General features: G+C 38.4%; 1 protein-coding gene across 13 annotated transcripts in view; it reads right to left on the bottom strand.

The window, feature by feature from the left end:
• The window catches only part of PHACTR4 (phosphatase and actin regulator 4), a 117,415-nt gene that overhangs the window by 46,386 nt on the left and 49,589 nt on the right, over positions 1 to 21,440 (bottom strand). Inside the window, exon 2 of one of the 13 annotated variants that reach the window (XM_060017232.1) lies at positions 141 to 427. The exons of 11 other annotated variants lie outside the window; for them this stretch is intronic. In XM_060017232.1, the coding sequence (XP_059873215.1) occupies positions 141 to 186 (46 nt within the window). In that variant the 5' untranslated portion in view covers positions 187 to 427. Of the gene's footprint in view, positions 1 to 140; positions 11,162 to 21,440 lie in introns of those variants that run through there. One more of the 13 variants, XM_060017227.1, reaches the window with a different exon arrangement.

Raw genomic sequence — 21,440 nt, 5'->3', positions numbered from 1 at the left:
TATTCTTCACAAAGTGATAAACATCCCAAAGTTAAAAACATCAAAATCCTCATATTCAAATTCCTATAAAATAGTCAACTTCACCTACAGATCTGCCTTGCCTCTGTCAAGATTTTGTTTCTTTGCGTTCTATTACTCACCAACTCCATCTGGATTTACCGGTCTGGAGATGTCAGCTTGCCCCATGATTACGTTGTCTCATGTGTCTCACAACAACAAATTGTCCCCGACCAAAGCGAACTTTTCTTAAACGATAAATCCACGTAAGGAAGGGACATGCACTCCTCTCTCAGTGTCACCGCCAGACATCAGGAAATGGCAGGAAGTCAGTTAATCCGCAGGAGTTTCTGTTTCCCTGTATCCCGGACAAGGCACTGGTGTTTCTCACAAATATGTCTTCACGCTGGCTCTCTTCACATAGGAATGCCTGTCATTCCAGAGTGCACACTGTGAAGAGCTCAAGTGCAGGAAGGGGAGGAGACTGCCAACCACATTCTAGCTGCTGAGCGGCACAGCCCTCAAAGTCCACACCTACTTTTTCTGACACTGAGCTGGGTTACAACTTTCCAGACTCACAGTCACGAAGAAAGGGAGGCTGCTCAAGAGTCTACCAAAGAATTTGTAAATTTAATCACACAAAAAACATCAGGGTTATGCGTAAGCAAGCTGATGGGAGCAGAAGTCCATTCAAAGGTACATTTTAGATACAAGCTTATCTCAAAATTAGACCATTCTGACATTTCACTGCTTGCTCTAAAACTGTATTTCGTACCTGTGAGTGGCATACTCAGAGCAGAATAAGATCTGTGTATTGGGAATTAATAACATTAGGAACAATATTTTAGAATTAAATATACCTTTTCTAAAAATAAAAAGAAATATTTCTGAAAATTTTGCTTACTAAAATAGTAAACTAGAAATGAATATTTTAAGGTATTATGCAATATTTCTCTTTCTGCTAAAGTTCAATAATGATCTTGAGGAATACAAAACTATAGGGAGTAGCCCTACGTGCTGCATATAATACACAGGCAGTATCAGCTAACCACATGCAGCAATGGAAGGGCCAGCCTGCATGCTGATTTTTTTTTTATTCAGATATAACTAATTTATATACAGTCATATACATAAATATTAAGGATATAGCTTGATGAATTTAACATCTGAAGGTAAAGGGGGAACTAACAATTCTGAGCACTGTATTAAGGAGTTTTATACTGTCTATGTCCTTTAATTATCACCACAAATAAACAGGCATTGTGAAGAATATATTACTTACCCTATTATCAGATGAGAATAAGGCTACTGAGGTTAAATCCTGTGTTTGTCAAAGCCCTAATATTCCATTAACAAATGACAGCTACCCCTAAAACTGAGCTTTTAGTTTAAAACTTTGTTCTCCAAACTGAGATTTCGGAAAGATTTCTAGTATCTGGATTTTTCCTTTGCCTTTCCTTAGCACCTGCTCCTCTTTCCCCATTACCTTATCTCTATTATCTGCTTTTGATTAAAAAAGTAGCAAAGGTAAGGAATAAGAAAACGACAATGCTAAGGCATCAGTAAGAAAAAAAAAGTGTACACTTGGGCAAAACTCAGTTGTTAGTACTGGTAATAGTAAAAAAAATTATGATATTGACCATTAAAATAGGAAAGGATAAAAGGAAAAAAACAGCGAAATTTTCCATTAAAAGAATGCGCCAATCTAAGAATGTCAAATTCCTTCTAAGCTGGCCCTTACATTTATTAGCCTAAAAGCAGATCATGTGCAAGAGCACCACCCACTACTGTAAAATGGGGGAAGCAAAAGGTGGCAAATGCATTGCCCAGCACCTAGCAGGTGCTCAGCATATTGTAGTTATCATCATCATGCAGACAATACAGCATATTGTTTAAGAAGATGAACTTTGGAGGCAGACTAAAATTTTAATTCCAGATCTATTACTAGCTGTTAACACTAGGCAAGTTATTTCACCTCCCTGAGCCTCAGTTTCCTCATTTGTAAAGTGGGCATAACAATACTTACCAGTACAAGGCATTAAATGACATGAACAGAAATAAAGTACTTTGTAATGTGCCTGACACATGGAAAGCTCTCCATAAATGCAAGCAATACCTATCATAGCTGTTATAGTAAAAAAAAAAACAAAACAAACAAGTCAAAAAAGGAGAGGGCAGGTCAGGGGCAGCCAGACAATGGTACATGGCAGAAAACCCAGTCATTACAAGGAGGTTAGTCAGAAACGGAAGAGGATGACATTTCTGTACCATGAATCCAGAGAGCAAACTGGAAGAAGCAGGCCAAGGAGGAAGTGTGAACACAATCAGATTGGTGCACAGAAACATTAAACAGATGGAACAGCCCAGATGTGTGTATTATCATGAATTAGTTCAAACCAGGCACATTAAACACACACACACACACACACACACACACACACACACACACACACACACACACACACACACACACACACACAGAGCCCAGAAACAGTATTACAGAATCTAGTTCATGTTGACAGAATTATACAAGAGTAGAACAGATAGATTTAAGGATCCTCATATGGCTGCTGTTTACCACCTGCCAAATTTAAATGTCCAACTTGACTTGGCTCACTGCTGATCTTGGGTATTTGAAAGCAGCAATAAACTCAAAGATCAGAAAAAGGATTCTTAGTGATCATTTGGCTCAATCTCCTATTCTTTACGGAAGAAGGAAATTGAGGGTTCAAGAGGTTAAATGCTTTGCTCAGAGCCAGGACTAAAACCCAAGCCTCCTGATTCTAACTCCAGGACTCACTTTGGCTCTTGTATAAATGGCCAAGGAAATATTTATTTCCTAAAGATATATTCATTTCCCAGGGAAGTCCACACTCTACAACAATGACAAATCTCTCAGAGATTCTAATTCTGTCACCTATGGACCAAACCAACACATGTTCCCTAATCAGCATGTTTCAGTTTCATTTTAACAATCAATATTTACTTTGTGCTGACAAAAGCAGACAAGCAGGGAGAGGGGAAAGTATTGGCCTACTAATGGCTTTAAAATTTAACAATAAGGCCTTGTGTTCATTCTAGTTTTCCATGTATTACATTTTAGAAATGCAAAGGTAACTCTCACTTCAACTTTACAAGAAGTAGACAACTCTCTCTTAAGTGTCACCTAATAAGATACTCTCTTTTTAGAGTACTTTTCTTCCACAGCTTATTGCCTCAAGGAATGGGGCAAGTAACAGATTAAAATTTGTGAATCTCTTCCTATTTTATTTAGGGAAAGAGCAAAAAAGGCCTTATAAAGTTTAATATGCAAAGGAATCTAAGTTACAGCTTAGATTTAGATAGCAATTGAAGCCCCCAAGCAGTCTCATTTTATCGAAGAACTGTTTCTAAACAAACACTGCTGAACATTCAAAACCTTTAGTGACACTTACAATTCCAAAACTTTTTGTTGGCCAGCACATCAGACACTAACGTGAGAACATGCTTTATATTGTCAATAAACAGTTTACAAGATCAATCACAAAAGTATAATGCTTCCATTTAAATGTAATTTTATGCTGAGGTACCTATATAAATTGGCTTACCTAGGAGAGTAAACTCTTTGCTATTTCAATTACATCTCCCTCAGCTTAATTCAGCATACCACTTTAAGTCTGAGATGTCTCAAGGAGGTGAGCTCTAGTGCGAGGTTGGGAAGAAAGTCACTTTCCTCTTGGAAAGGCTGACCAACAGAAATTATTAACAGGTCACACGGATACATATTCAAGTAAAAGACTAATTTTCAGCTTCTTTATATATAATCGAGGGTGGGAGCAGTTTTCTATTCTTTATTCCACCGTCTAACTCTAATCTAGTCTGGCTGGCTCTGAATAGGAAATAAAATCCTACAATTAATAACCTTTGTCTCATATTCCATGTGGAAATTAGAAAGCCTTGCTAGTCACTTGTAAACTCTTCATTGTCTCATCTATTTGTACAAACCACTCCCTTGGCCTGGAATTTCTTTCCCAGATCCATCTAGGGAACTCCTACCCATCCTTTAAGAATTGGCTCAAATGTTGCTTCCACTATTAAGAGTCTTTTCTTAGTCACTCAAGCAGAATTCAGACAAAGATTTCCTGATCACTGATTATGTGCCCAGCAATGCTCTGGAACTAAAAAGAATAGTTTTTGTCCTTAAGGTGATTACAGTTCAAATAAGTAGGATCAACAATAGAGCATGATAAGTACCTAGGTGCTACACAAACACATATTGATGGGGCTGGGGGCATCTAGCTTTCTCCTGAGAGATGACAGAAAATATCTTGAATTAAGTGACTTCTAAAATCTGAGAGAGTCAGTCATAGAAGGAATAACAGAGGTGAGAAAAAGGTAAGGGCAGCAAGAGATAAGACTGTAGAGGTAAAGAGCTGCTCATGACTGATGGTGCCGGATGTATCACCCTAAACTGCAATGATCTTCTGGCTTCTCTGCTGGGCAGGAACCATGATGTGCCTACACTTAAGCCCTCAGTGCCTGGCAGGACTCAGTGCACGGTGGACATGCAAAAAGTATTTATTAACCTTGAGGACAAGGGAAGAAACAGCATTCCTCAACTTTAAGCTTTGCTCACAGAATCTGGTAGCAAAAGACAGTTAAGGCAAAAAGTGCCACAGACGAAGGCTGGAAGAAATGTCAAGACCATAGACTAGTTTATCATTCCAAACAATCTTGAGAACTACTGTGAAACTCTCAATTCTCTGTGAAAAAATGGCATGCTTATGATGGTTTTTGAGAATTTACTGCTTTGCAAGTCGTAATAACTTTCAAAGAAGACAAATGTGTCAGGTGAATGTTTACATAAACCCTCATATAATCACGACTGCTAGGCTCAAGATCCTCAGCAGAAAGCACTTCTACTCCATGTGAACGAGCCGGAAGAACAGGCTGAAAGACAGAGATTAAAGTTAAGGGGGAGCCACTGGTACCACCAGATACTCATCCCTCTTACTCCCAACGACACTGGTTTCTTTCTGTGGCTGGCTCATTGGAGGCAAAAAATGAACACACGTGCCACCTATTCTACATCAAATACTGTAACTCTTGTCCCCTGCCTACCCCCACTTCCAGAAGGAAGCATGGCTTACCAACGGAGGAAAGCTTTCGAGGCTTTGGAGTTACATATACATAACTATGTAAAATTTCAGCTTTTCCATTTGCTGATTAGGTGACTGAACAATTACTTAACTTATATGAGATAGAGATAATTACTCAGAGTTTTTGTGAGGATCAAATAAGAGAAATCTCTAAATTATAGTCTGATGACTGAAAGTGCTTAATATATTTGGCTCCTTCTCACCTCACTTAGATTCTTCATATAAATGACTCCTCCCCTCCACCGAATGCTTACATTTAAGTACCACCATTCCTTAGGAAAAAATGGGGAGGTTCTGCTATGCCTTTACATCACAGTGGCTATACATATGGCAGGCATGAAGTAATGTATATGTTTACAAACCTACAGTATGTTGGACTGTGTTTATGGGAGAAAGAAACTGAAATTATGCCAGCAGGACTGCTTTCAGATCCATGGAATAAGAGACCTCAGGCTAGGAAATTGGAGCTACAGAAATTCTTTTTGCTTTCTCTTAAAGTTTTTGTTTTGAAGACAATAAATTCTTAAGGATGCCCTAGTGGTCAGGAGATGTTTCTAGAACTGAGGAGTTAGTTATAAAAATTATAGTAAGCAGGAAAGTTTCAGTTAAGAAAGATGAAACATTTCTCTCTGGTTGGGTTAAGGGATTAGGTAGTTCCTCAGAGTACAGTAGAGTCAGTGGAAAAGGTAGGCGTAGATGAAAATGAGAATTAGCTGAATGGGTACTTCCCTGGTGGCTCAGTGGTTAAGAATCCTCCTGCCAACGCAGGGCACACGGGTTCGAGCCCTGGTCCAGGAATATCCCACATGCTGCGGAGCAACTAAGCCCGTGCACCACAACTACTGAGCCTGCGCTCTAGAGCCCGCGAGCAACAACTACTGAGCCCGCACACCACAACTACTGAAGCCTGCACACCTAAAGCCTGTGCTCTGCAACAAGAGAAGCCATGGCAATGAGAAGCCCATGCACCGCAACGAAGACCCAACGCAGCCAAAAATAAATAAATAAATTAATTTTTAAAAATCCTAATTAAGAAAAAAGAACTAGCTGAATGGAGATGAGAAGAAGTGGAAAAAAAATTGAGCAAAAAGATTCACAGGTTGTGTGGATGAGGGAAAAAGGGAAATGAGAAGAGGATACGAATGACATTTATCAAACTTTAATCCACTATGTGACATCAGGCACCTGAATCAAATTATTGCCAAGCTCCCTTCAGGTTCTGAAATTCTACAGCAGAGTCAAACTAATGACAACTAATTCAGTGTTCTGTTTCAAATAATGGTTCCAAGAAATGTTTTATTACGGAAGAGAACAGTGGCCATGGTGCACTTTATATAGCTAATCCAACTCAATGTTTGCCATAGAATGCAAAATAAGTGCTTAATGAATTGGGGTATTATTATTGGGAAACCACAATCCTCATTTATTCATTCCACAAAAAATGTCCTGAGCACCTCTAAAGTATCAGTTACTGTTCTAGGTGTTGGAAACACTGACTGGATACAAAGAGGGAAAAATCTATGCCTTCTTTCTAGTATGGTAGACGGTGATAAGTGCTATAGAAAAAAAATTACTCAGGGAAAGGGAATACAATGGGCTGAGAAAGAGGGTGCTAAATTATAAACTGTGCAAGCAGAAGGGCCTCATTGGGAAGATGACATATAAACAAAGACCTGAAGTAAACAACACATTCCTCAATTAACGTACTAAAAGTAAATATTAATTACAACTACAGTATATTTTAATGACTGGTCAGTGAAGTAAGGGTTATCAAACGGGCTGCTCAGTTCTCAAATATTTAAAGATGTGCTGTCTAATACTGTGGTCACTAGTTACGAATGATTATTTATATGTATATTAATATTTAATACATTTATATTAAACACAATTTGCAATTCAGTTTCTCAGTTGTACTAGCCACATTGCACACATGGCCACCACATTGCACGATGCAGATCTAGAATATTTCCATCACTGCACAAAGTTCTATCAGACAGGCCAAACCCAAAGTATTTTTAAAGTACACTTACAAGTCTTCCAGTAACAATGCAAAACAGAGTATTTCATCAGCACGTGGTATCTATTTTCCATGGCACCAATGACTAAACACTAACTACTAGAGGCAGTATACTCCGAAGGAACACTGACAGTTAAAAAAAAAAAGTTTCCTTTTATTCAGTTACAAACTATTGAGCTATTTATACTCACAATCTTTGATACTCTTACTTTAACAGTTGAATTACTGTTTCTTTTCCTAGTAACACTCAAGTAAAGTCTTTGACTATTAATAACAACTCAAAGCTCAGGGAAGGATGGTTTTATTTCAATTTAAAGATCTACTGAGAATTATATCCATTTGTTACCAATTGAAAATTAACAACCTCCATCTTACTGGCCATCCATTTAATATTCTATCTACCCCAAATAGTATTTTTTCATGTAGTTACAGTGAAAGTGATTGAGAAATCTTAATCTTAAAGAAAAAAAATATTTAATAAAACCACATGATATTCATAAAAACTAAGTCCCAAGTGGCCTCTGTCTACTAAGGAACCTGGAGGTATCAATGATGTGTAGAAACTAACCAGTCAGAAATCAAGGAGCTGCCCGTCACAGGGTTTTGAAACACTGAATGTTCTCCAGTAAAGTGGCATTCATTACTGATGACTCAGAGATGACTACTAGTTGATGCCACGTCTCTCCTTCCTTCTCTCTTTCATAACTCTTTCTAACTCATTTGGTTCTCAGTTTCACTTTCAGACAGTGAAAAAGAAATCCAAATATTACCAACACTCAGCCACATATCCAGTGGAAATACAATAAGTCTGATGATAGCTATAACATTTGTAAAAGTTATTCAGAAATTTCTAACAAGAAATCTCCTTAAACATTCTTTTCTGGTACACGTGCAGGAGAATACAGACTTCATCTTCTACTAAATAAAAATTCTGAGTAATGAACACCTGGTTACACTGTGAGTCAGCAGTAATTCTACAAAAGAACCAAGGGTGACCATATAAATGAATGGTGTTTCTATCAAACTTGTTCCAGCCAGTAATTCAAATGTACTTTATTCTTTGTTTTCCATGTAAGAAATACCCATCTCTTTTATACCATTCTCTTCCCTCAAAATTCTCAAACTTTCACAACCACAGAACCTAGGAGGTGAGGTACAGGAGAAAAGAAAGGCTATGTATATAATTTCTAAATTCAAAGAGAAATAGTGTTTTGGATTATACATACCTTTGCTTCTAAATCTTGTAAAATAAAATTAAAAAAGTAACAGTGAAACACCTTAACACTTTAGGAAAACAATGTATGAGGTCAGAGAAAATATGAACAACCTGTCCCTTTGCTCATCTGTCTATGTTAAAGCAATGAGCCCAATCCTAGTTTAACCTTTCTGAAAAGCTAATCTTTATTAGTGCTACCGGGTCTATAAAAATGTAGTCACCAAATAAAACCATCTAAGATGCAAATCTGATTACTGTTTTTTCAGCCTAAAAATAAGTTCCTTTGTTGAAAAAGCCCCAAATGGATCCAATTAGCTATTAAACACTTTACCCATTCTCATCTTGTTCCCAGGCCTAGGCACCAAGAGCCTTCAGAATACCACCTATCCTAAAATCCAAATTGCTGACAACCAAGTTTGTTGTGTTGATTTGTAGTGAATGAAAAGAAAAAAAAGATGATTCTTCTGGGATTTATTCACTTGGGACAAAAAGTCTTCTATTTATAAATCCCAGTCTGACAGAATTTATTTGTGGATCACAGCTTTCAAATGTGACATCCTTTTATGTGTGTTTGGGACAGTAATAATTTCCTTCTTACCTGACTCCAGTTTTGTCCCTTTCTGATCTATTCTCAACAGTGGTACCACCATGACCTTTACAAAAACACAAATCTGACAGGACTCTTCATAGCTTATTAAAAATCCTTCAAGACCTGGCCCAATGTCTATCTTTCTTTCTTTCTTTTGTTTAATTTTTACTGGAGTATAGTTGATTTACAATGTTGCGTTAGTTTCAGGTATACAGCAAAGTGAATCAGTTATACATATATCCACTCTTTTTTAGATTCTTTTCCCATACAGGCCATTACAGAGTATTGAGTAGAGTTCCCAGTGTTATACAGTAGGTTCTTATTAGTTATTTTATATACAGCAGTGTGAGTATGTCAATCCCAATCTCCCAATTTATCCCTCCTCCCTTCCCTCTTGGTAACCATAAGTTTGTTTTCTACATCTGTGACTCTATTTCTGTTTTGTAAATAAGTTCATTTGTACCATTTTTTAGATTCCACATATAAGTGATATCAAATATTTGTCTTTCTCTGTGTGTCTTACTTCACTCAGTATGACAATCTCTAGGTCCATCCATGTTGCTGCACTAATGCCTATCTTTCTGTCTAACCTTTTCTCTCACCACTCTCCCATGCCTGCTGTCTTTTAAGTCCTATTCCAAACCACTTGGAATTCTTAAACGATGATATATTTGCCCAGGTCTATCTATCTATGCATCTGCTCTTCTAGCTGCCTAAAATGTCCTCTCCCTCCATTCTTTAATCTGGCTAACTCCCACTCCTTCAAAATTCAGTTTATGTTTCACTTCCTCTAGGAATCGCTCCTTGAACATCTACCTTCTATACTTAAGACTGAATTATGCACCCCTTCGGTACTCTGAAGTCACCCTGTATATACCTCTACATATAGGGGTATAAATCACTTTCGTTAAAATTATCTACTTACTTATTTGTCTCTCCTACATTCTTTGAACAGATTGTCTGTATATCCTCAGCTAGTAACATACTTCTCAGCACATAGAAGGTATTCAATAAATATTTTTTTAAATGGAGGGAGGCAAAGGGAAACTAAGATCTTTCACTAGTTTAGCTTGTTAAGTGTCCCTTTCAGGTTGTGGAGTATTTGTTTTGGGAAACATGCCAGGCCTGTAGGTACTGAACATATTATAATAATTCACTGAACAGTTTCATGACAAACAGGAAAGAAAAAGACAGATATAATTGAGATTATCTTGCTAACTTAGCTATGGGTTACATGTTACTATAAATTCACTTCCATAGATGCTTACAGTGACATAATCTTTTAATTACTGTTGCTTTTAGACTTATAAAAAACTGATTTAAAAAAATAGCTCTACTTTTCTTCTAGTTCCTAAGAGAAACAAAAGGACTAAAGTAGCACCACGAGTTTTTAATCACTCAAAGCTGATTTCTGGTCTCTGCTTCTTCTCCCCTTCATTCCTGTTTTCTGGTTTCTGATCATTTCATTAAATGGTAAAAGTTTCCATCAAAAAAATCAAAACATAAAGAAAATAATACTAAACTCAAAATGATTTACTGTTACATATGAACATCTCTAACAAAAGATCTGATGAAAAAGAAAGCTAAAGCTTAGAAAAGGTAAATTAAGTTCAACTTCCTATGCATTCCTTCTTCCCATTCTCTACGGATAATAATAGCTAACATTAATCGACCATGTATTATAATGCCAGGGACTATTCTAAGTGTTTTGTTTTGTCTAATTCTTACAACAAGGCTATAAGAAGGATACCACTTATTATCCCCATTTAGTAGTTGAGGAAACTAAGTCACCCAGGGGTAAACCTGTCCAAGGAGTTCATAGCTAATAAACGGCAAAGCTAAGGTTCATATCTAAGTAATCTGGATGTGAATCTCCACTCCCAACTACTACAAGATAGTTTGTACTACGAAATGGACTTTGAATTCACACAATACCTCCTAGGTGTTTAGATAAGAACATTTATTTTTAACCTTATAAAAACTTTAGGAGGTAGCACTTTATTTATTTATTTATCTATCTATTTATTTATTTAGGGCTGTGTTGGGTCTTCATTTCTGTGCGAGGGTTTTCTCTAGTTGTGGCAAGCGGGGGCCACTTCATCGTGGTGCACGGGCCTCTCACTATCGTGGCCTCTCTTGTTGAGGAGCACAGGCTCCAGACGCACAGGCTCAGTAGTTGTGGCTCTCGGGCATAGTTGCTCCGCGGCATGTGGGATCTTCCCAGACCAGGGCTCGAACCTGTGTCCCCTGCATTAGCAGGCAGATTCTCAACCACTGCACCACCAGGGAAGCCCAGGAGGTAGTACTTTAACAAAAGTAAAATTCAGGTACAGAACAGTTATGTGAATTGCCCAAAATGACAATGTTAAAATTAAAAACACCAACAATTTGTTCTCTTAGCTTACCCCTGATATTTCCAGTATGACTACCAAAAAGAATGATGTTTCTTATCTCAAAATCAATTTTTAAAGGAATTACTTAGAAAATAAGTGAAAGGTCTAGAATCAAGAGAAGTTGGCTATATGGGATACAGACATTTCTACTACCCCTCAAACCAAATCTAGAACAAAAATACTTCAGTCCCAATACTGCATGAGAAACCCAAATTACTGAAGCACAGGTTTACACCTTTAACCCACATGTATGCTACTGGGAGCAATCATTATTAGCAATGTACAAGTGTGCTTCACCACCATGTACTCCTTAGGGAGTACCATACTCCCTAAGGTACTTAGGAGCCCCTAGTTTTTCCTATTTCTCCATGTTCACCAAATTTTCCTGTTAGATACGAGACAAAAACAATTAAAACAAAAAAACTCTACTTAAAGTCATCAGTATTAAACTGTTCAAACAACACAGATATAGAAAAGGCAATATAGATGCTATAAAGCAAGTTTTGTTTTAATAATTTCCTTAAGTACAAGTCATGTTGAATAACATGGCATGAAATTCCAATAACACAACTATTTTTATCTGTATAAAAACACTTACTCATTCTGCCTAGCATTAATAGTTTTTAATCTCCTCTCTGAGTGATGAAACTATATCTTATTCTTTTTTTAAAATTAATTTTTATTCGAGTATGGCTGCTTTACAATATTCTGTTAGCCTCCACTGCACAACAAAATAAATCAGCCACACATACAGATATCCCCTCCCTTTTGGACTTCCCTCCCATTTAGGTTACCACAGTGCATTAGGTAGAGTTCCCTGTGCTATACAGTATGTTCCCATCAGTTGTCTATTTTATACATAGCATCAGTAATGTATATTTGTCAATCCCAGTCTCCCAATTCCTGCCTCCCCACCCCTTTCTCCCTTGGTATCCATACATTTGTTCTCTACGTCTATGTCTCTACTTCTGCTTTGCAAATAAGATCACCTATACCATTTTTCTAGATTCTTCACATATGCCTTATTATATGTTATTTGCTTTTCTCTTTCTGACTTACTTCACTCTGTATGACACTCTCTAGGTCCATCCACATCTCTACAAATGACCCAATTTCATTCCTTTTTATGGCTGAGTAATATTCCATTTATATATGCACCACATCTTCTTTATCCATTCCTCTGTTGATGGACATTTAGCTTGCTTCCATGTCCTAGCTATTGTAAACAGCACTGCTATGAACATTGGGGTGCATGTGTATTTTTAAATTATGGTTTTCTCTAGGTATATACCCAGTAGTGGGATTGTTGGGTCATTTGGTGAAAGTATATCTTATTCTTTTTTTTGTTTGTTTTTTTTGTCCTTCATGGCAGCTAGGGCAATGTGCCTGGGAAAATTTATTAAATGAATTAATGAATCACTCAGCCAGCCAATCACCCACCCATCCGCTTTTTCACCTTTTGATTGGTTAGGGTATGTAGTGAGTATGACAATAAATTATCAAGCAAAACCAACTGGACTTCACTGTAACCAATGTTAAGCTACTGGCCCTGGATGCATTATGAGATAATAACTAGAAGTAATAAGCACACACCAAAGTGCTTCACCCCAGCAAGAATGTCTTTTCTTTGGTGCCACTTTTCTCCTTTACTATTTAAGACATAATTCTTACGGGTTCTTGCTATTCAAGCCCTTTGATTATCCAGCTCTATACTAAAGAGGGAAAAGACTGACCTGGGGTGGGGGGCAGGGTGTAAAACGGACAAAATAAAGCTGCTAGACCCATCTGCTTTACACCATTTAAATTCTTTTGGGAGATCAAAGAAGAAAAACAGAAGATACACAATCATCAAAAGAAACCTAAATCTGAAATTTTATAATGTTTGCATAGTCAAGTAAAATGTAGTATTTATTTAATATTCTCATGCAGTGAAAAAAAAGAAAGCTGTAGCTACAGACTGCAATCTGATATGATGTCACTCTGGCTACCAAGAGATACACACACTAGTTTGATGAGGAAAAAACAAAACGCAACTCTTTGGGACTTCCCTGGTGGTCCACTGGGTAAGACTCCGCACTCCCAATGCAGGGGGCCTGGGTTCGATCCCTGGTCGGGGAACTAGATCCTGCACGCACGACGCAACTAAAGAGTTTGCATGCCACAGCTAAGAATCTGCATGCCGCAACCAAGAAGACTGCAAACCATGCCTAAGAGCCTGTATGCCACAACGAAGATCCTGCATGCCGCAACTAAGATCCGATGCAGCCAGAATAAATAAATATTAAACACATACACACACACACACACACACACACACACACACACACACAAATCTTCAGTGAGGAACTGAAGGCCATCAACATCATTCCACAAGATAGTCCATTATACTACTATCCCCCTCTTTTAATGGAAGCCTCCATTACGGGGGTGTGTACGTGTGTGCACATCTGTGCGTGTTTTGGACTCCACTGATGTTTCATGTTGCAATCTTGTAAAACCTATCCTGCCTTTGAATCAAGTCAAAGCTCTATCATGAAAGGCCATTTTTAGTATGATAGAACTCTAGAGGGCCAAGAAGCCAACCACTGAGGTTGTTTTGAAACTAATGGTCCACCGCCTAATGGGAAATGTTCATATAAGTTTTATTACCAGCTTTTAGATCCCACTGATCATACTTAACCTGAATTTGAAGTAAAGTTGAAGAAAAACATTTATTTATATTTTTATTTTGGCCGTGCCATGGGGCTTGCGGGATCCTAGTTCCCCGACCAGGAATTGAACCCATGCCCCCTGCAACAGTGCAGAGTCTTAACCACTGGACCGGCAAGGAAGTCCCACTCACCACTTACTATTAAACCATAAAAATTTCAAGAACTTTAAAGTTTTCTTTTCTTTAATAAAAATAATACACACTTTTAAATCTGAATATGCCAATACACTGCGCTGTGCACACTGCTGTTTATCAAAGTTATTTCTTTAAGTAAATTGGGTAGATGGACACTCATAAATTTTCTTATTTCTTGACGTAACGCCTTTATTTACTTATCTATGATAGCAAATTTCTAGTTTTATAAGTTATGTACTTTTCTTGGGCTTCCCTGGTGGCGCAGTGGTTGGGAGTCCGCCTGCCGATGCAGGGGACATGGGTTCGTGCCCCGGTCCGGGAGGATCCCACATGCTGCAGAGCAGCTGGGCCCGTGAACCATGGCCGCTAAGCCTGCGCGTCCGGAGCCTGTGTTCCGCAACGGGAGAGGCCACGACAGTGAGAGGCCCGCGTACCGCAAAAAAAAAAAAAAAAAATTTATTCTAATAGATATAAAAATTTTAATGATTCATTTCTGAACATTTAGTTTGCATTTATCAGCCATGTTACTGAATTCTTTTTCAGTTGATCCTTTTGGGAATATTTTTCTGAAGAGAGAATAATACTAGCCAACAACTATATACTTATTCTGTTTGTTATTGGAAACACCTCTAATGATTGCTCATCTTACTGCACTAAGAACCCCCAAAATAATGTTAAATAAAGTAACAGTGGGCATTCTTGTCTTGTTCTTGCTCTAGTGGACATTTCTTCAGTATTTCACTGGTAAGTGTGCTAGTGTCTCTTGGTTTCAGATAGCTATTCTTTTATCATATTAAAGGATTATGCAAGCACATTATAAAAGAAAAAAATGAACTAAAAGGATATACACAACATTCATGTTATGGGTTGTCACTGGAGAGTAGTGGTCAAAGGAGATTATAACTAACTTTTATAAATATGCCCTAATGTTACCAATTTTAAAATCAATTGAGTAGAAATATAGGTTCTTGTTATTATTTAAATATTTTAGAATAAAAATAAATTATTCTATTCTTAGTGTAATAAAAGCTTTGAGTGAAATAGTTGAACTTTATCAAAAATTTTTGTGATCAGTAGAGATAAGCATATCGTTTTCCTCCTGTTTTTTTGACTTATCAATGTACTAATGTGTTATTATTTATAGTTTCCTTAATATAATACTTAGATCTTGAAAGAATTCCTCTTGGTTATATTCTTTTAATATACTGAGAGATCTGACATATCCAATGGGGAAAAAAGCAGTTCTAATCAGTATGTTAAAATAACTATATAGCTATAGTAATATAGTTATCTATAACTATATAGATAACTGCTCTAGAAAAAAACATGGAAGTAAATATATCAAAATATTATCAGTAGTTACCACAGGGTGGAAAGATCAAGTGTGACTTAAATTTTTCTACTTTACACCACTTTATATTTTCCAGAGGAAATATGTATTGTTTTTGAAATCAGAAAAAAATACAATAATGACTTGTTGAATTTAATCTGCAAGTACTTTATACAGACTTTCTACAACTATATTCATTAAGCGAGATAGGAAAAATTTCAATTTTCTTTTTGCACTATCTTTGTCAGCTCTCAGTTATCAAGATTTTATAAAATAAATGAGTGTACTTTCTTTTTCTCTACAGTGTGTGATATAGCATTATAATTATTTGCTTCTTCAAACAATTAATGAAACTGTCCATAAGAATCACTGGGGGACTTCCCTAGTGGTCCAGCGGTAAAGAATCCACCTTTCAATGCAGGGGACACGGGTTTGATTCCTGGTAAGGGAACTAAGATCTCACATGCCACAGAGCAACTAAGTCCACATGCCACGACTACTGAGCTCATGCGCCTCAACAAGATAGCCCATGTGCCACAAACTACAGAGCCCATGCACCCTGGAGCCTGCGCGCCACAACTAGAGAGAGAAAACCCGCTGCCACAACTAGAGAGAGGCCTATGCACCACAATGAAGAGCCCGTGTGCTGCAACAAAGGATAGCACATGCCTCAACAAAGATCCCGTGTGCTGCAACTAAGACCCGACACAGCCAAAAAAAGAAAAAGAAAAACAAAAAACAACTCACTGGGCTTAGATACATTTTAACATTTCGACCATGCCTGTTAGTCTATATGGGATTTTCATGTCTTGAGTCACTTTAGTAAATTATATTTCCCTAGAAAATTACCTATTTAATCAGGAATTTATTAATAAAGGTGTAAAAGTATGCAGTGGACAAAGGAGAATATTTTCAACTTCATACCATATACAAAAGTTAACTCGAAAAGAATCATTGACCTAAATGTAAAACCTAAAAAGATAAAACATCTTGAAGGAAAAACAAAAATATCTTTCTGACCCTGGGTTGAACAAAGATTTCTTAGAAGATAAGGAACACTAACCAAAAAAGAAAAAAATGGACTTCATCGATTAAAAACGTCTGCTAATAAGACAAACCACAGGCTGGGAAAAAAACATTTGTGTAGTAACACTTATAAAGAACTTGTATGTGGACCATGTAAAAAACTCTCACGGGCTTCCCTGGTGGCACAGTGGCTGAGAGTCCGCCTGCCGATGCAGGGGACACGGGTTCGTGCCCTGGTCCGGGAAGATCCCACATGCTGTGGAGCGGCTGGGCCCGTGAGCCATGGCTGCTGAGCCTGCGCGTCCGGAGCCTGTGCTCCGCAGCGGGAGAGGCCACAGCAGTGAGAGGCCCGCATACCGTAAAAAAACAAAAAAACTCTCACAACTCAATAATAAGAAAATAAGCCAATTTTTAAAAAGATCAAGATCTGAACAGACATTTCATCAGAGAAAAGATATGCATGGCAAATAAACACATGAAAAGTTACTCAATATTATTAGTCATGAGGAAACTGCATATTAAAACTACAATGAGATACTGCTATACACCTATTAGAATGGCCAAAATCCAAAACACTGACAGCATCAAATGCTGGAGCAACAGGAGCTCTCATTCATTGCTGATGGGAACACCAAATAGTACAGCCACTCAGGAAGACAATCTGGCAGTTTCTTAAAACACTAAACATACACTTACCATACATTCCAACTGTACCCTTGGTATTTACCCAAATAATTGAAAACTTATATCCACACAAAACCTACACACAGATGTTTATAGCAACTTTATTCATAACTGCCATAATTTGGAAGCAACCAAGATGCTCTTCAGTAGGTAAAGGATAAATAAGCCATGATACATCCAAACAATGGAATATTTTTCAGTGCTAAAAAGAAAAGGGCTATCAAGCCACGAAAAGAGGAACCTTAAATGCATACTACTAGGTGACAGAAGTCAATCTGAAAAAGCTACGTATGGGGGCTTCCCTGGTAGCGCAGCGGTTGAGAGTCTGCCTGCCGATACAGGGGACACGGGTTCGTGCCCCAGTCTGGGAAGATCCCACATGCCGCGGAGCGGCTGGGCCCATGAGCCATGGCCGCTGAGCCTGCGTGTCCGGAGTCCGTGCTCCGCAACGGGAGAGGCCACAACAGTGAGAGGCCCACGTGTAAAAAAAACAAAACAAAAAAAACCGCTACGTATGAAAAAGCTACTGTATGATTCCAACTTTATGACATTATGGAAAATTAAACTTAAAAGCTTTTGCACAGCAAAGGAAACCATAAACAAGACAAAAAGACAACCCTCAGGATGGGAGAAAATATTTGCAAATGAAACAACAGACAAAGGATTAATCTCCAAAATATACAAACAGCTCATGGAGCTCAATATCAAAAAACCAAACAATCCAATTTAAAAATGGGAGGAAGACCTAAATAGACATTTCACCAAGGAAGACATACAGATGGCCAAGAGGCACATGAAAAGATGCTCAACATCACTAATTATTAGAGAAATGCAAATCAAAACTACAATGAGGTATCACTTCACACTGGTCAGAATGGCCATTATCAAAAAATCTAGAAACAATAAATGCTGGAAAGGGTGTGGTGAAAAGGGAACCCTCCTGCACTGTTGGTGGGAATGTAAATTGATAGAACCACTATGGAAAACAGTATGGAGGTTCCTTAAAAAACTAAAAATAGAACTACCGTATGACCCAGCAATCCCACTACTGGGTACATACCCTGAGAAAACCATAATTCAAAAAGAGACATGTAGGGCTTCCCTGGTGGCACAGTGGTTAAGAATCTGCCTGCCAATGCAGGGGACACGGGTTCGAGCCCTGCCTGGTCCGGGAAGATCCCACATGCTGTGGAGCAACTAAGTCCATGTGCCACAGCTACTGAGCCTGCGCTCTAGAGACCGTGAGCCACAACTACTGAGCCCGCGTGCCTAGAGCCAGTGCTCCGCAGAAAGAGAAGCCACTGCAATGAGAATTCTGTGCACCACAACGAAGAGTAGCCCCCACTCGCCGCAACTAGAGAAAGCTTGTGCATGGCAATGAAGACCCAACACAGCCAAAAATCAATAAATAAATAAATTTAAAAAAAAGAGAGACATGTACCACAATGTACATTGCAGTACTATTTTCAATAGCCAGGACATGGAACCAACCTAAATGTTCATCGACAGATGAATGGATAAAGATGTGGCACATACATACAATAGAATATTACTCAGCCATAAAAAGAAACGAAATTGAGTTATTTGTAGTGAGGTGGATGGACCTAGAGTCTGTCATACAGAGTGAAGTAAGTCAGAAAGAGAAAAACAAATACCGTATGCTAACACATATATATGGAATCTAAAAAAAAAAAAAAATGGTACTGATGAACCTAGTTGCAGGGCAGGAATAAAGAGGTAGACATATAAAATGGACTTGAGGACATGGGGTGGGAGGGGGAAGCTGGGGCGAAGTGAGAGTAGCATCAACATATATACACTACCGAATGTAGAATAGTTGGCTGGTGGAAAGCAGCAGCACAGCACAGGGAGATCGGCTCGGTGCTTTGCGATGACCTAGAGGGGTGGGATAGGGAGGATGGGAGGGAGACTCAAGAGGGAGGGGATATGGGGACATCTGTATGCATATGGCTGATTCGCTTTGTTGTGCAACAGAAACTAACACAGTATTGTGAAGCAATTATACTCTAATAAAGATCTACTAAAAAATAAAACCAAAAAAAATATGAAAAAAAAGCCATGAAAGGAATGAACTACTGATACATGCAACAACATGTATGAATCTTGACAGCTTTATGCTAAGTGAAAAACCAGACCAAAGGCTACATATTGGGGCTTCCCTGGTGGCGCAGTGGTTGAGAGTCCGCCTGCTGATGCAGGGAACATGGGTTCGTGCCCCGGTCCGGGAAGATCCCACATGCCGCGGAGTGGCTGGGCCCGTGAGCCATGGCCGCTGAGCCTGAGTGTCCGGAGCCTGTGCTCTGCAGCGGGAGAGGCCACAACAGTGAGAGGCCCGTGTACCGCAAAAAAAAAAAAAAAAGAAAAAAGAAAAAAGAAAGGCTACATATTGTATAATTCTGACTACAAAAGGTAAGCAGGGAAATTTTGGTATGGAAGGAAGTACTCTTCATCTTGATTGCGGTGGTAGCTACATGATTTTACGTGTTTGTCAAAAAAAAGAACTATTATATACTTAAAAAGGGTAAATTTTATTGTATATAAATTGTATCTCAATTAACCTGACTTATTTTTTTAAAAAAGGAATTCTAAGGAGCACCTTGTAACTGCTTAACACAGACCAAAAGCTCCATAAGAACAGTGATTACATCTTACTAGTGATCATAATTAATAACAATATTACAGCTACTGTATGTTCACTATGTGGTTACAATGCTAAGCACATTATAAGTACTAATTCATTTAATTCTTTTTAATAAAAATTTATTTATTTATTTATTTTTGGCTGCGTCAGGTCTTCATTGCTGCATGCGGGCTTTAGTTGTGGCGAGCAGGGGCTACTCTTCATTGCGGTGTGTTCTCATTGCGGTGGCTTCTCTTGTTATGGAGCACGGGCTTTAGGTGTGCAGGCTTCAGTAGTTGTGGCTCGCGGGCTCTAGAGCACAGGCTCAGTATTTGTGGCACACAGGCTTAGGTGCTCCGCAGCATGTGGGATCTTCCCAGACCAGGGCTCAAACCCGTATCCCCTGCATGGCAGGCACATTCTTTTTTTTTCCTTTTTAAAATTTTATTTATTTATTTATTTATGGCTGCATTGGGTCTTTGTTGTTGGGTCTTCGTTGCTGCATGTGGGCTTTCTCTAGTTGAGGTGAGCAGGGGCTACTCTTCGTTGTGGTGCATGGGCTTCTCATTGCGGTGGCTTCTCTTGTTGCAGAGCTCAGGTTCTAGGCATGTGGGCTTCAGTAGTTGTGGCACGCGGGCTCTAGAGTGCAGGCTCAGTAGTTGTGGTGCACGGGCTTAGTTGCTCCACGGCCTGTGGGATTTCCTGGACAAGGGCTCGAACCCGTGTCCCTTGCATTTGCAGGCCGATTCTCAACCGCTGTGCCACCAGGGAAGTCCCAAGCAGGCAGATTCTTAACCAGTGTGCCACCAGGGAAGTCCCCATTTAATTTTTATAGCAACCTTGTGGGAAAGGTAAAATTCATATCCGTACTTTAGGGATAAACTTAAGATTAGAGAGTAACTGTCTTGCCCAAAAGGACACAGCCACGAAGTGGCAGAACTGGGATCTGAAACCAAGTTTGCTTACTCCAGAGCCTGAGGGCTTAACTGTTAGGATATACTGCTTTGTTGATTTTGCTTAGTGTTTAGTGAACAAATGAATGGATGAGGAACAAGTCAACTATGATGGAGTTTGGTAGGGTAGGCTGAATCTATTGACAGTTCATAGGAAGAATAAAACATATATATATTTAAAAGGACACGTTATTAAGTAGAGATGTAAAGTGGTAATTTTAGGTGTAGCAGGTAAGCTGTGAATGTAGAATGACCATGATAGTCTTTAATACCCTTTAACAATACCCTTTTATTCTTTTACCTCCTTTAAGAAATAATTTTACATATTTTAATTTTTGACACTGAGGAATACAAAGAAGGAACTAAAACACCCATAACCCTACAATCCAGATAAAATCCTTTTTTACATTTAAAAAACCAAAAGTAATATATGTATATAGATGAAAATGCAAACCACACAGGAAGATACAAAATGATAAGTGAAAACCTTCTATCCTTCCTTTTTTTTTTTTTTTCCTTTTTTTTGCCGTGCTGCGCAGCTACTGGGTATCTTACTTAGTTCTCTGACCAGGGATTGAACTCAGGCCTATGGTAGCAAAAGCTCAGAGTCC

Source organism: Delphinus delphis, chromosome 1 (assembly GCF_949987515.2).
Source record: "Delphinus delphis chromosome 1, mDelDel1.2, whole genome shotgun sequence".
Taxonomy (NCBI): domain Eukaryota; kingdom Metazoa; phylum Chordata; class Mammalia; order Artiodactyla; family Delphinidae; genus Delphinus; species Delphinus delphis.
This window is presented reverse-complemented; position numbering and strand designations above follow the sequence as displayed.